The sequence below is a fragment of the Micromesistius poutassou genome, assembly GCF_964030765.1.
Source record: "Micromesistius poutassou genome assembly, chromosome: 12".
Lineage (NCBI taxonomy): Eukaryota > Metazoa > Chordata > Actinopteri > Gadiformes > Gadidae > Micromesistius > Micromesistius poutassou.
The window spans coordinates 2845620-2860490 of NC_140282.1; the positions used below are offsets into that span (position 1 = coordinate 2845620).

The 14871-nt window shown below is 44.3% G+C and overlaps 1 protein-coding gene across 1 annotated transcript in view; it reads left to right on the forward strand.

Moving 5' to 3' along the window:
* Positions 1 to 14164, forward strand: part of slc12a4 (solute carrier family 12 member 4) — a 23154-nt gene extending 8990 nt beyond the window's left edge. Inside the window, exons 2-24 of the mRNA XM_084476452.1 lie at positions 294 to 388; positions 1401 to 1532; positions 1876 to 2022; positions 2616 to 2670; positions 2999 to 3129; positions 3730 to 3971; positions 4354 to 4568; positions 4848 to 5012; positions 5802 to 5900; positions 6369 to 6426; positions 6609 to 6783; positions 7226 to 7344; positions 7892 to 7990; positions 8146 to 8265; positions 8980 to 9084; positions 9514 to 9682; positions 10151 to 10346; positions 10627 to 10796; positions 11165 to 11296; positions 11401 to 11508; positions 12606 to 12793; positions 13462 to 13595; positions 14028 to 14164. Of these exons, the coding sequence (XP_084332578.1) occupies positions 294 to 388; positions 1401 to 1532; positions 1876 to 2022; positions 2616 to 2670; positions 2999 to 3129; positions 3730 to 3971; positions 4354 to 4568; positions 4848 to 5012; positions 5802 to 5900; positions 6369 to 6426; positions 6609 to 6783; positions 7226 to 7344; positions 7892 to 7990; positions 8146 to 8265; positions 8980 to 9084; positions 9514 to 9682; positions 10151 to 10346; positions 10627 to 10796; positions 11165 to 11296; positions 11401 to 11508; positions 12606 to 12793; positions 13462 to 13595; positions 14028 to 14119 (3146 nt within the window). The 3' untranslated portion in view covers positions 14120 to 14164. The remainder of the gene's footprint in view (positions 1 to 293; positions 389 to 1400; positions 1533 to 1875; positions 2023 to 2615; positions 2671 to 2998; positions 3130 to 3729; positions 3972 to 4353; positions 4569 to 4847; positions 5013 to 5801; positions 5901 to 6368; positions 6427 to 6608; positions 6784 to 7225; positions 7345 to 7891; positions 7991 to 8145; positions 8266 to 8979; positions 9085 to 9513; positions 9683 to 10150; positions 10347 to 10626; positions 10797 to 11164; positions 11297 to 11400; positions 11509 to 12605; positions 12794 to 13461; positions 13596 to 14027) is intronic.
* Positions 14165 to 14871: the final 707 nt, after the last annotated feature.

Below are 14871 nucleotides of genomic sequence, written 5' to 3' on the forward strand. Positions count from 1 at the left end.
CTGGAATCAAAATCGAAATCTTTGTGTTTCAAATTGCTTGCTTTACATTTCATAAAAAAAGACTTAATTGATAATGACATCCTAAAGCCTTCACAAAACAATAATCAGATGTTTCCGCAAAATTAATAAACAGGTTGCATAAGTTGTTAAGGTCATACAATGAAGCAATTGGATTTTTTTCAATTGGATTCAACGTGATTGTGTTGACAAGTTTTGTATGTTTCATCAATGTATATATATTATACATTTTTGAGCAATTCTAACTTTGTCTCTCAAATGTGTCTCTTTTGTAGGACTTGGGAATCACAAAGAAGACAGTCCATTCCTTAATAATGTGGAGTCTGCCAGGAAAAACGACTTCTACGACCGGAATCTGGCCTTGTTTGAGGTCTGTTTATACAAACGCTACACATTACATACAAACCTCCAACATAACATATAACAAAGAGAGAGAGAGAGAGAGAGATATATAGAGAGAGGGGATTCTCAGAAATCAAACAGTGAAATGGGTAAAATGGGACAAAGGTTACGAGCGTTTGGGTATGGTTGCATTGTATGGTGCAAATCACAATGCTGATAATTGAGCGCACATAGATGCAATACGAATGCACCCTGTTAGTGCTGTACGCTGTGCACTTTCCAGTGAAGGCTAATGTGCTGCGTCTCCATGCCATGGCACTTAACAGTGGAACGCAGCCCCCTGTTATTGCAAACAGCTGTTTACCTTGTTAGCCTGGATCCCGCTGAGCTAATAGCTCGCATCACAATAATGCTTATTATGGACAGTATGACACAGTCATTAAACGTAATGATCGCACAATATGCAGATTGTATTATGTATTCTAAGAGTAAGTGATTTATTTTGTGCGTGGTTCCTTGATATTGTTAATTGTATTGGTTGTGCTGCTTATTGTATTGTATTGGTTGTGCTGCTTATATTAACACTGCATAACCAGCCACTATTAACACTGCATAGCAGTGTTAATATAAGTAAAGTAATAATAATAGTAATAGTTGTAGACATAGTATTGCTTGAATTAATAGGACTGACTTTTCACGATTGTACACTGGCTGTCAATCAAAAGGTGGGGGTTTCGAACCATGATGTCTAAATGGTAAATGGACTGCATTTATACCACGCTTTTCTAACCAGCCACGCAAGGCGCTTCACAATGGTGCCTAACAGTCACCCATTCATACACACATTCACACATACGTTCGCACACTAACGGAGGTGTCAGCCATGCAAGGCGTCAGCCAGCTCGTCAGAGAAGCTGAGTGTTAACACCTCGACACCCCATACGAATTCCCAAACGAGATGTCTCACCCCTATGAGATGTATTCATTCATGCATTGGATCAACTCCTCCATGACGACCTCCTTCCTCTGTTTCCTAACAGGAAGAGCTGGACATACGGCCAAAGGTCTCCAGCTTCCTCAGCCGATTGGTCAACTACACCAACATCACGCAGGGAGCCCGGGAGCATGAGGAAGAGGAGAGCGCCAACGTTTCCCGCAGGAAGGCCCCGAAGGTCAGAGGTCATCTAATGACTCTGTTCTATACATGTACCCTGCTCTATGAACGTTCCCTGCTCTAGTCATGCTCCCTGTAAGGTGTACTGTCAATAACAATGGTTTCAAGTTACTATTAGGTGCACAGATTCACTGTGGAGTGAGTTTGTCAATGACTTTGAAATGGGTTTATTTCTAAGTCACGAATATACGATTTTATTACATTCATTATTATATTCACCCCACCCGAACTATCACATCAACTATTGTGTGACTTTACCTATTATGAATTGGTGATGTGTGAGACACTGCATCCCTGTACACAACGAGAGTTGCATAAAGAGTCCTTCTCCCCACCAACAGGCCCCCAACATGGGCACCCTGATGGGGGTGTACCTGCCCTGCCTGCAGAACATCTTCGGGGTGATTCTGTTCCTGCGGCTGACCTGGATCGTGGGGACGGCCGGTATCGTTCAGTCACTCATCATTGTCCTCATGTGCTGCTCGTGTGTACGTACTCACACACACAGTCTGGACACACGCACACACACTCTGAACACACAGACATGCACACTCTGAACACACACACACACACACTCTGAACACACAGACATGCACACTCTTAACACACACACACGCACACACACTCTGAACACACACACACACACACACACGCACGCACGCACGCACGCACACACACACACACACACACACACACACACACACACACACACACTCTGAACACACAGACATGCACACTCTGAACACACACACACACACACGCACACACACAAACACGCGGTCGTTGTTTCCAACATGAATCTGGGTCACAATCCATTGCTTTCATCCAACAGTCAATAAAACAAGAATACACTGTGTGTGTTGCCTGGTGACAGAAGTCAGGGCAGGGCAGGGCATGTGAATCATTTCAAACAAAGCTATCAGTGTTAAACATGTGTTTTTTTACTCTCCAACACATTTATCCTTTTTTTCGCTTCTGTAATACTTCTCATTGTTAGTGTACGAGCATCAGCTGATGTAAGATCTCTGTGAGAGATGAAAGCATTATATTTATATCGGCCATTTTTCCATTTCTTTCATAGACGATGTTAACAGCCATATCAATGAGTGCCATCGCTACCAATGGTGTGGTTCCAGGTAATTATACCATAAACTCGATAATACCATATTATTGCTGCCTTGTATCGTTAGGTTTTTATTACACAAAAGATGATGTACTCTACAGACATTTGCAATTACAGTTGGCCCTTTACCTACCCCTCCACCCCTGAATCACATTTTATTCGGCGTGGTGAAATAATCCCAACCGTGATGAATAAGCCAAAACGGTACAAGGCCGATTCCGAAGGAGCAAGCATGAATGAATTGCAACAACACTATAATCAGTCAGAACTTACAATGCGTGTTGGTGCTGGTATTAGTTATTAGTCATTATGAGTGAGTAACGGCCAGTCCTTTGTTTCAGCTGGAGGAGCCTACTTCATGATCTCCCGCTCGCTGGGACCGGAGTTCGGAGGGGCGGTGGGCCTGTGTTTCTACCTGGGGACCACCTTCGCCGCTGCCATGTACATACTGGGGGCTATTGAAATCTTCCTGGTTAGTTGGTATCCGCGGCAACATGCTGACGGCATGTTGGAACGTCATCAACCGTGCCTACTGTGGTACAGAGTATGACGAGAAACGTAGATGAGGAGAGATGAAGCCGATTTTTGTTTTGTCCATTACTTACTAGATTTTTGATTGATGTTTAAAGACTGACAACAAGCTCAAATCTGCATGCAACTGGCGTTTGCTTTCTTTCCCTTCGTATTTGTTTCGACCAATCATGTTACTGGATCAAATCCACACTGTGTAGACCGGCCACTGTAGAAAACACAGATTTAAAAACCCCTCTGAACGGTTAATCAATTTGTGCAAATTATTTTTCTTATTTATTATTTTTCTTATTAATATCTACCCCCCCACCCCCCACCCCCCCCTCAAAGTTCTGCTATAACATAGATGGAGTGCTGGGTCCGAGATGACAGTGTTTAACGGAAATAAAATAGCTGTTTTTCGCACAGAAACTAGTATGTAATATTTTATCTGCTGCATTAAATTATTGCATTTTTTTAGTTTAAAAAATCGATCAAATTAAAATATATATATTTTTTAATTATTCAAAATGATTCTTCAATTTGTCTTCTTCTCTTCCAGAAATACCTTCTCCCCCAAGCGGCCATATTCCACGCCGCTGGCCCCCACGGCGGGGACAGCGCCATGCTGAACAACATGAGGGTCTACGGGACCCTCTGCCTCAGCCTCATGGCCCTGGTGGTCTTCGTGGGCGTCAAGTACGTCAACAAGCTGGCCTCGCTCTTCCTCGCCTGCGTCATCATCTCCATCTTCTCCATCTACGCCGGCGCCATCAAGTCCATCACGCACCCTCCAGAGTTCACGTGAGTCCACCTTGATAAACAACCAGAGGGTCTAGAGGTGAGGGGTTCAATCCCCTCAATGTTCGCAGACTCCGCATCCAACTGGAAGGCGTCCCTTGAGCAAGATGCTTATGCTTATCTAAAGTACAAGATGCAAATCTAAAGTACTACTGATTCGCTGTCTGCTCAGTGCCGTACTTAGGGATTTTGTCGTTTTCGTTCTTTAACAAACATGGCAGCTTTGTGTGGCCTTTCAATGGTCATATCCCTTTTTTATCCATCTATAGATTTCAAAATGTCCGGTTCGATTATTGTTACTTATCACTGTTGTGGTCATTGTGACTGGGAGTAGTACTTTAGTACTTCAGTATTAGTGCTAGCTTAATGTCCCGTCTCCCTGCAGGGTCTGCATGCTGGGCAACAGAACCCTGGAGAGAGACCTCTTCGACGTGTGCGCTAAGACAGTGGTGGTGGGCAACGAGACCGTACCGAGTCAGCTGTGGAGGTCCTTCTGCCCCGAGGGGAACGTGAGCAGCGCTCAGTGTGACGACTACTTCAGCCAGAACAACGTGACGGAGATACCGGCCATCCCCGGCCTCGCCAGTGGCATTATCAGTGGTGATTAAAAACACTAAACAATACACTGTGGGACTTTGTCAGGCAGATTCATTTGTAATCTAAGGAAAGTTATTAGTATTATCGGGTGGACTCGGGTGGATTTCTCTATTTCAGTATTCCCTCAATTATTATTAACAATAATTATTATTATCATTGCATTTTTTCTTGTGCAGTTATCTGTAAAGTGATTGTTTTTCCAAATGTCAAATGTACTGACTTTGTGTCTGCTTGTCTATCTGTCTGTCTGTCTGTCTGTCTGCCCGCCGGTCTGTCCATCAGACAACATGTGGGGGGATTACATGCAGAAGGGCGAGGTGATGGAGAAAGCGGGCCTGTCCTCGGTGGATCCCCAGGGGGCGTCGGAGAGCTTTGGCATGTATGTGACCGCAGACATCGCCACGTCCTTCACGCTGCTGGTAGGGATCTTCTTTCCCTCCGCTACAGGTACGATGCCTTCGCTTCACAGCACTCATAAAGACCAGGAACCACTAACCCGTCTAATCCTGACCCTAACCCAAATCCTGATCCTAACCCTAACCCTAACCCAAACACTAAACCTAACTTAACAACCAATCCTAACCCTAACCCTAACCCTAACTCTAACCCTCAACCTAACCCTGACACAGACCCTAATGCAAAAACGTCAGGAATAAAATGCCTGAACAAATGAATTCCTATTTTTCTTTACCAAAAAAAATTGTGTTTATGTTGATAGATACATACTAAGCTTCATACATGGTGACATTGTCTAACCTGTTTAGTATTCTTTAGTGAGCAAGATTTGATAATGGATTTTTTTATATTGTTGAATATGTAAATCTATTAATACCTTTTCTCTCTTGCCTTTCTTCATTTAAACTTCACACATTATTCTTACCATGTGCACATGAAGGCATTGTATCTTGTTCTACAATATATGTATTCTGTATATATTTTGTAGGCTATACAATTTAAATACAATGATTTTACCAGATATCAATTCATCCGGCAAGACCTGTCAAAGGAAACTGCATTTGTTAAAAGTCACATGAAATGTATGGCCCAGGACAACATGAAATGGACAATAAACACAATTATCCACTAAAAGTAAGAATATAAACGGTCCACTGTCCAGATGCCCGGTCTGTTGGTGATAGAGCGGTCAGTTTGAGGTCCTCCTGGAGGTGGCTCCAGGCGGTGGAGGCAGAGTGACTAGCAGCTGAACCTGTTCCCTCTCTCCCCTGGTCCCGGTAGGCATCATGGCGGGGTCTAACCGGTCGGGGGACCTCCGCGACGCCCAGAAGTCCATCCCTGTGGGAACCATCCTGGCCATCACCACCACCTCACTCGTCTGTATCCACACCTAACCACCGCTTGAAGTGATTATAACAGCAATGATACATCCTTATTATTCAATGAATATGAACAATATGGAGTGTACTGGGAAATACAAGAACTACTACCAGTGGCAAGTGCTTTTCCAGAGTGGTAGAAGAATATAGAGACAAGAGAAGACAATAGAAGTATATTCAATAGAAGACCGTTCTGGAAAAGCACTTTTTGGATCTATTGGCTACGCCCCCTGGCTCGTTGTCTTGACAACGTGTTTGACTACGCCCCTTTCACTTAATTAGTTTAATTAGACCCTTTCATTCATGTAATTCATAATCAAGAATATTAATCACAATGATATGAATACAGTCAATGTACATCTGAGATGATTTTATTAAGAATATGAATCATAACAATATGAATCCAGTCATCTGAGAGGATTTACTGGAGCGATGTGACAGAGTATTCTCCTTGACTTGCTGCGTTCAGACTTCAGCTCTGTGGTTCTGTTTGGGGCCTGCATCGAAGGCGTGGTCCTGAGGGACAAGTAAGTTCAGCAGTTTACTTTCATAATGTCATCAAAATGTAGAATATGAGTAATAGATCAGTTTTTCTGTAAGCTTACTGCAATGAACAGAGCCATATCCATTAGCTGACCTTAGCAGAGGTTACCATAACGTACTGAAAGAGTCTCGCTCTTCCAAACCTTTCCCCTGTTGACGTCTGAAGGTTCGGCGACGCGGTCAATAAGAACCTAGTGGTGGGGACTCTGTCCTGGCCGTCGCCCTGGGTCATCGTGATTGGCTCCTTCTTCTCCACCGTGGGAGCGGGGCTTCAGTCTCTGACCGGCGCTCCTCGTCTCCTACAGGCCATCGCCAAGGACAACATCATCCCGTTCCTACGGGTACACAGTACAATACACGTGCCACTCGTGGGATAAACAAAACAGCCATTATGTGAAGGGGATTTCTGAAATGAAAAGCAGGGACACTTGTAGTTTGGTGTTCCATATAACAACCCAACATCTTATGTTAGTAATTCTGAAAAGGAAAACAAAGGGACCTATTTCCACTTTGCCTCCTCTTATCAGGGTGAATGTAGGACTGTGGTAAAGGATTGGGGCGGTACAGGCCCAATGGTTTACTATGATGTGTTTAAGCTTTGGTAAACCTGCCAAAAACGAAACAGGGACATTTCCAGGGACAGCTCGGACCCTAACCCAAAAACGGGGAAGCCTGGTCACCCAACATTATGTTGCACTCAAACCCGACCTCATTTCATAACTCTATAATCTCTATGATTTAAATGAAGTTGGTTTGATGAGTCCTCGTCCCGTCCCGTGCCAGGTGTTTGGTCATGGAAAAGCCAACGGAGAGCCCACATGGGCCCTGCTCCTGACCGGGGTCATCGCTGAACTGGGCATCCTCATCGCCTCCTTGGACATGGTGGCCCCCATCCTTTCCATGTGAGCTGACCCACTGTCTCGTTCTTTCTCAATATCTCTCTTTCTCTCTCCATCTCGCTGTCTTGTTCTCTCTCTCTCTCTCTCTCTCTGTCTCTCTCTCTCTCGCTCTATTTCTCTCTCTCTCTCTCTTTCTCTCTCTCTCGCTCTATCTCTCTCTCTCTCTCTCTCTCTCTCTCTCTCTCTCTCACTGTCTCTCACAGTTAATCTCTCTATCTCTCTTGATTTCTCCCTCACCATCAGCACCCACACACTTTTGAACATGTTTTATGCATGCTCACTCATGCAAATACCTTTCCAAAGTGAATGAGGGCTGAAAATATACACAAGTTCCCAGGAGCTTCCGAAAATGTCATGTTTTTTATTGTCACTGCCGGGAATATCTACATCTAGAAAATTGGAAAATACAACGTAGACATGCGGTACAAAATTATAAAATAAACTGTAAACTGTAGACTGTACAGAGGATCCATCTTCACTCTTCAATGGAAACCGTGAGCGACATTGATGCAGAGGCCAGTGTGTATTAATGCTATAAGTGTCCTTCCAGGTTCTTCCTAATGTGTTACCTCTTCGTGAACCTGGCGTGTGCCGTCCAAACTCTGCTGCGCACGCCAAACTGGAGGCCACGCTTCAAATACTACCACTGGTGAGCGGAGGTGTGACGTCGGGTTAAGATGAGAAACACTCCATCCATCTCTTTGTGGATATCACAGCTTTATGCGTCCACTACAGCGTCTCCAAATGTCCCATTACAAAGACACCAGTACAATGTACATACCATGACATTCCACTGGTCCGCAGGGCGCTGTCCTTCTTGGGGATGATCATGTGCGTGGCGCTGATGTTCGTCTCCTCCTGGTACTACGCCATCGTGGCCATGGGCATCGCCGGCCTCATCTACAAGTACATCGAGTACCAGGGGTGCGTTACAGTTTTTTTCGTTTTTCATTAATGTCGGGTGATCTCTTTCCCCTTTTGTAACAAATGACGAAAGGAAGTACAAAGTCTTGTTGCCTATGTAGTTGCCTTATATATTCAACTACATTTATCAGTATCAGTATTATCAGTGAATTACCCAGCATGCTGTCCATTATTGGATGTGGAATGAGTCACCATGGTTTCCATTAGGTTTCAAACACACCAGGCCTTCTGTTGTTCTGCTCAGGAATGATTCTCCATTTTGCAAATAAAGTCTCCTCATATGTAATAGCCAGGAGTTGCCCTTGCAAGCACCTTTTACGATCATGTAACTGCAGCCGAAACAACAATCGTTTAGGCAAACTGGAAGGTATTTCTCTAAAGGGTTGAGTCAAGAGATTTGGGAGATGCAACACGTTTGCTTCAAAGGCATGTGCCGCCTGAGGGGTTAAGCAAATCCAAATCGACATACTTTTGAAATTATCGGGGGGGGGTTGTTCCTACTTCTCCTGTTGCGATCCTCTCCCTCGTACGGTGCGTTTGCGTTGAGGACTGTTCCCTGTCTATTTTTCCCCCTCTTCGTCTGTGTTGCACCAAGCTGCCAGTGCTGCGGCAGCTACTTACCATACGCCACACGTCTGTGTTGACTTGTGTATCTGTTTTTCCATTTGTGTCCCTCCCGCTATCTGTCACCTGTGTCCGCCTCTGAAACCACAGGGCAGAGAAGGAGTGGGGCGACGGGATAAGAGGGCTGTCACTGAGCGCAGCTCGCTATGCTCTGCTGAGGCTGGAGGTCGGCCCGCCCCACACAAAGAACTGGAGGTAGAGCTTCAGCTGAACAACACTTCACCACTCCGGGACTTCAAACCACCACATAGATAAGACAGCACTCTGCTGGACGGTGAATCGAGCCACCGTACCGTGGTTCGTTCACTCCTGATTTGACGCAATTTGTCAGAAGAACAATGGTAGTGATAATAATAAAAATAATAATAATAATAATTTCAAGCACATGCTCAAAGTGCCTTGAATATAGAACAATTAGAAATACATTACATTAAAAATACATGTCACTTGTTGTTTAGCACGCACTATAGCGTGTGTAACTCTGGGCCAGTATCTCCGTTTGGGAACTAGGATGACTTAGAAGGTGCTAGATGGTCTCAATATCAGAAGGCCTGATTCAGAGCATCACAGTGGATTCAAAGTATTTACTCACGGTCCTCTTTGTATCCTTATCCATGTGGAAAGACCTCAGCTGCTGGTGCTGCTGAAGATGGACGAAGACCTCCACGTCAAGTACCCCCGGCTGCTGACCTTCGCCTCACAGCTCAAGGCGGGCAAAGGGTTGACCATCGTGGGCTCCGTGATCCAGGGGAACTTCCTGGAGAGCTACGGGGAAACGCAGGCGTCTGAACAGGTAGAAGCAGCAGGTAGACGTCTGGCCAACCAGGCTAGCGGCTCTAGTCTGTTTGTACTGTGCTGCTTTGGGGGCCTATACTGCATTCCACTCAATAACACTTATTTAAAATAATCTACCTAAATCTTTACCATACATTTGAAAGATTAGAACATATATATTAAAGTGTGTAATATAATAAAATAAAAAATTATTAAAAAAATAAAATATATATAATAATGTGTGTAATATAATAAATAATAAGAAGAAATTAAAATGACATAAATAATATCATTCCAAACAAATCATTGTTTTCAATGTTAAGGCAGTGAAGAAATAACAAATACATACACACCTAGTTAACGACTTACATAGATAAACACAAATTCCGAATTCCTGGTTCCTCCCTCTAAAGTCCCCCCTGGTTGTGGCCCTCCTGGTTGTGACCCCCCCCTGACTGTGTTCCCCCCTGCCTGTGTCCCTCCCCAGGCCATCAAGAACATGATGGAGATTGAGCGCGTGAAGGGCTTCTGCCAGGTGGTGGTGGCCTCCAAGGTGCGGGACGGCATCGCCCACCTGATCCAGTCCTGCGGCCTGGGGGGCATGAAGCACAACACGGTGGTGATGGGCTGGCCCTACGGCTGGAGGCAGAGCGAGGACCCCCGTGCCTGGAAGACCTTCATCAGTACGTGTAGAAGGACGAAACGCTTGAGTTCTCTGGTTGAAGACGCTGACCTGGAATTTTCGTTTCAAAATTCTTTTGGGATTTTTGTCATTCAAATTTTGTACATTTTTTGTTCTGAGGAAATTCCCCCAAAATGTTTGCTATTTGTTTAAAAATCTATTCATTATTTTTTGGGGTAAAAAAAATTTTGGGGGAATTTTCTCACTACTGCTCACATCAGGTGTAGATATCCACAGCTCCCGTTCATATTGTAAACGGCTGATCTCCGTCCGTCCCCCAGACACGGTGCGCTGCACCACGGCTGCCCACCTGGCCCTTATGGTGCCCAAGAACGTGTCCTTCTACCCCAGCAACCACGAGCGCTTCAGCGACGGCAACATCGATGTGTGGTGGATCGTCCACGACGGGGGCATGCTCATGCTGCTGCCCTTCCTGCTCAAGCAGCACAAGGTGACCGCGACGAGGAGCTTCTCCAGATAGCTCGTCTTTTACCTTTTGAGAGGTGTTGGCCTGTATGAACTGTAGTATGATTATGAGCCATGTTATCCGATGTACACGTCTACACTGTTTGCTTCACATGATCTGATTTATGGATGGTTTACCCTTGATTAATTAATTCATTTTTAGTGACAAAGTAATGAAGACTAAACAAAGAAAATATTTGAAAGCGTATAATGTTCTGTTAATAAGACTTTTAGAGGAATCCCGGATTTCTGTTCTCTTGAGAAAAAACATAAAGTAAACATCCATACATAAGTAACATCCAAAATGATTCCAAAGACAAAATGTTGTTAAAATGTTTGGTTTCTGTGTTCCAGGTGTGGCGAAAGTGCAACATGCGCATCTTCACCGTGGCCCAGATGGACGACAACAGCATCCAGATGAAGAAGGACCTGGCCACCTTCCTCTACCAGCTGAGGATCGAGGCTGAGGTGGAGGTGGTGGAGATGGTGAGTTGCTCCTCTCAGCCTCCATGTGGGAACATAGGACTCCTGGTGGTGGTTATCACGTATCAGTGGAACACACTCACAATCACACACGCTTGTTTCCGCAGCACGACAGCGATATCTCCGCCTACACGTACGAGCGGACGCTAATGATGGAGCAGAGGTCTCAGATGCTGAGGCAGATGAGGCTGTCCAGCGCCGAGAGGGACCGAGAGGTGAGTTCTGGTACCATCTTCGATGTTAACGGCACAGATCCTTAAACTACATGCTAGTAGGTAACATCACTTTTCAGTGTAATTTTGCATTCAGTTTTTATTTTACTTTTTTATTAAAATTTATTTTAATGAATAACATTTCCGGTGGGACAATCCAATTTTGGGGGGCTGAAAAGGTTGCCTAGCTTCAAAATGGAAATTATGCTGAAAAATCATCATCATTATTATCATGATGGCAAAAACCCCTTTAACAATTCAAGTCAAGTGCGCAGCACCCACTCACTTAGCCGCAACATAAACCTTTTGTCACAATGGCTCTTGTGTGCAATTCAACCCAGTGTCCCCGTAGCACTCACTGAATGGTACATGTCAAGGCTCATTGAGAATGAGCTTAATTATTTTAATTTATTTGTTGCCCAATGTTTCTCTCCTCAGGATATTTTTGGTGGGATAAGATGAGATAACTATTAGATTCTGTATCTAGTTATCTCATGTTATCTCGGTACAGAATGTAAGGATAGCTATAGTTGATGATATAAAAAAGATAGTAGGCCTAAGTAATTTTGTTTTTCATGTCATCAATAACTTTTATTCGACAAATAACTACTCAATTCAAACGTGAATGTCTCAAACCATTATGTTGCGCTGTGTGGTGAAGTCTTAATGGTTTAGCTGTCACAAAACTGCTAGGGGACATGTACAACTGTGGTGTGTACTGTTCAAATCTGTCTGTAATTACGGGGAGATGGAAATATCTCAGGCTGGTACAGGCCTGCTAACTGATTTCATAATGTGAAAGCACTTAGCAAGCTGTTTTAAGGTAATTAAACCGGAATTGGTTCCCATTATCCTTGGCTTTAATATATGAAATACAATTTCTTTCAAAGCATGAAAGAATAAAATCTTTGACATGCAATTTTAATGGGGAGGATATTCTATTTAAAAGCCAATCTGTAGTCAATCAAGAAAATATAAAACTGCAAAAAAGCAAAAAGAGCAACAAATCAATAAGTTACTAAAGCTAAATACATGGTTTCCTAATTTGAACTAGAACCTCATCTCAAGTGTCCTCTCCTCAACCTCCGTTCTCCTCCAAGGCCCAACTGGTGAAGGACAGGCACTCCCTGGTGCGCATGGGCAGCCTGTACTCTGACGAGGAGGAGGAGGTGCTGGAGTCTCCCACGGAGAAGGTCCATATGACCTGGACCAAGGAGAAGTGTGAGGCGGAGAGGAGGAACCAGAACAACGCCCCAGAGAACTTCAGAGAGCTCATCAGCCTCAAACCGTGAGTTTGATTGACTTCTGTTTTGAAACTCTTAGCCGGATTCGGATAAATGACGGATACATTCCGTAGGTTGAGCAAACACTGAAAGGGTATATAAACACCCGTTTTAGCAGAACAACTTCTGACACACTGGGATTACTTTGAGCAAGTGAGAAGGACATTGTCAAGCATGATCAAAATCCACGTCACACTCGCTGGAGTGTAACATAGGCCACTAAGATCCTCTGAGACCAATCTGTTAATTATCCCCAGAGTCAACACGAAACATGGGGAAGCAAGATTTAGTTACTATGCAAAAAATAGCTGGAAACTCCCTGAGGATTAAAAACTTGCCCAAACTCTGACAGCTTTTAAAACAAGACTGAAGACTTTTATGTTTGCTTTAGCTTTTGAATCTGCCTTGTGTTTGAAAAGTGCTATATAAATAAAGTTGCCTTGCCTTGCCTTGCCTAGAGTGTATACATATGACTAACACATTTTAGTCAAAATCAACACAGAATTGTTCCAACACTTCTGAGACCCAAACAGAGCCGTTTCCAACAGTACAAAGTGTCTTTAAGTGCTACTCACACCATTTCACGTCGTTTCGACTGGAAGCAGTGGTAGACACTAACCCTGTGAGTGCCATAAGAACCCATAAACCTCTCTCTCTCCCCCTCCCCCTCCAGGGATCAGTCCAACGTGAGGCGGATGCACACGGCGGTGAAGCTGAACGAGGTGATCGTGAACCGGTCCCACGACGCCCGTCTGGTGCTGCTTAACATGCCCGGCCCGCCCCGGGACACGGGCGGAGACGAGAACTGTATCCTTCGCCACGCACCTTACCAAGCTAACATTTGCCTTATGTTTTTTTCCGGAGACATTTTTTTTCACATACAATTTTGGGCGTTTATCGAACGCTTTTTATCCAAAGCGACTTACAATACGTACATTTGTCAGAAGAAAGAGAAACGACAATATATCGCCTGTCGATACAATAAGGTTCTCCTGACATCAGCAGGGAGCTTGTTCAACCACTGCGGTGCCAAAATAGAGAAGAGTGTGACTTCGATGGTCAACCTTTGCGTGCTCTTAGTGATGGCAGTACCAGGCATCCAGACGAGTTGAGCGGAGCGCTCGAGCTTGGTTGTGTGGTCCGACCAACACTTGGAGGTAGACAGGGGCAGCAAAGAGTTTGTGATGCATGTTTTCTGTGTTGCTTGGCCCCCGGTGACCTCCTGAACGTCGGCGTCAGACATGGAGTTCCTGGAGGTTCTGACCGAGGGCTTGGAGCGAGTGCTGCTGGTCAGGGGAGGAGGACGGGAGGTCATCACCATCTACTCCTGACCGACCACAACTGCTGCTACTACTACACTACTACTATACTACTACTACAAAGGGCTCGGCCCGGCCTCGGCCCAGCCCCGGCGAGACACAGCAACACATCGCTTTACGACGTCTGAGAGATCTTTTACGAGAAAAAAGGCTTGCTCAGAAATATCTGTTAATATCCCAACTTTTTCCCAATTCACGTTCAGACCAAACGTCCATCAACGATGTCAGTATTTTTTGTATTTTCTTAGTTAGAAGCTCGCAAACTTTGCTAGCGTGTAGATGCACCTGCGACTAAATAGGTACTCTGTACAACTTGGTCCGACGGACACTTCTGGACAGTGGATGGGTTTTTCTTTCTTCCGCTACGCTAGCTTCTGCAGTGCGCCTCACTGAACGCTTCTAACAGCAGACATGTATTTATTTCCTTATTTATTTGTTAGTTCTCCCCCCAATGAGGTTAGAGAGATATAAACATGATGAGAAAGTCGTTGCTGGTAATGGACGTGTTTTAAAATGCTGTTTGTGAATGTAGATGCAAGGGAATTGTAAAAGCAATTGCTGAAGGTGTTCTTTGTTTTTTTATTTATGGATGTTTTGTATTTGATAAGGATTTATATTGTTAAGAAATGCGTTTTGAAGATAAATACTTTTTGGAATCACCACACATGTATTTTTATTTGATTTTGTATCTGACGGACTAGAAACAAGATCTATTTCCTGCGCCATCACAGGCATTGTTGCACACATTCCTGTTTCTTACTCTA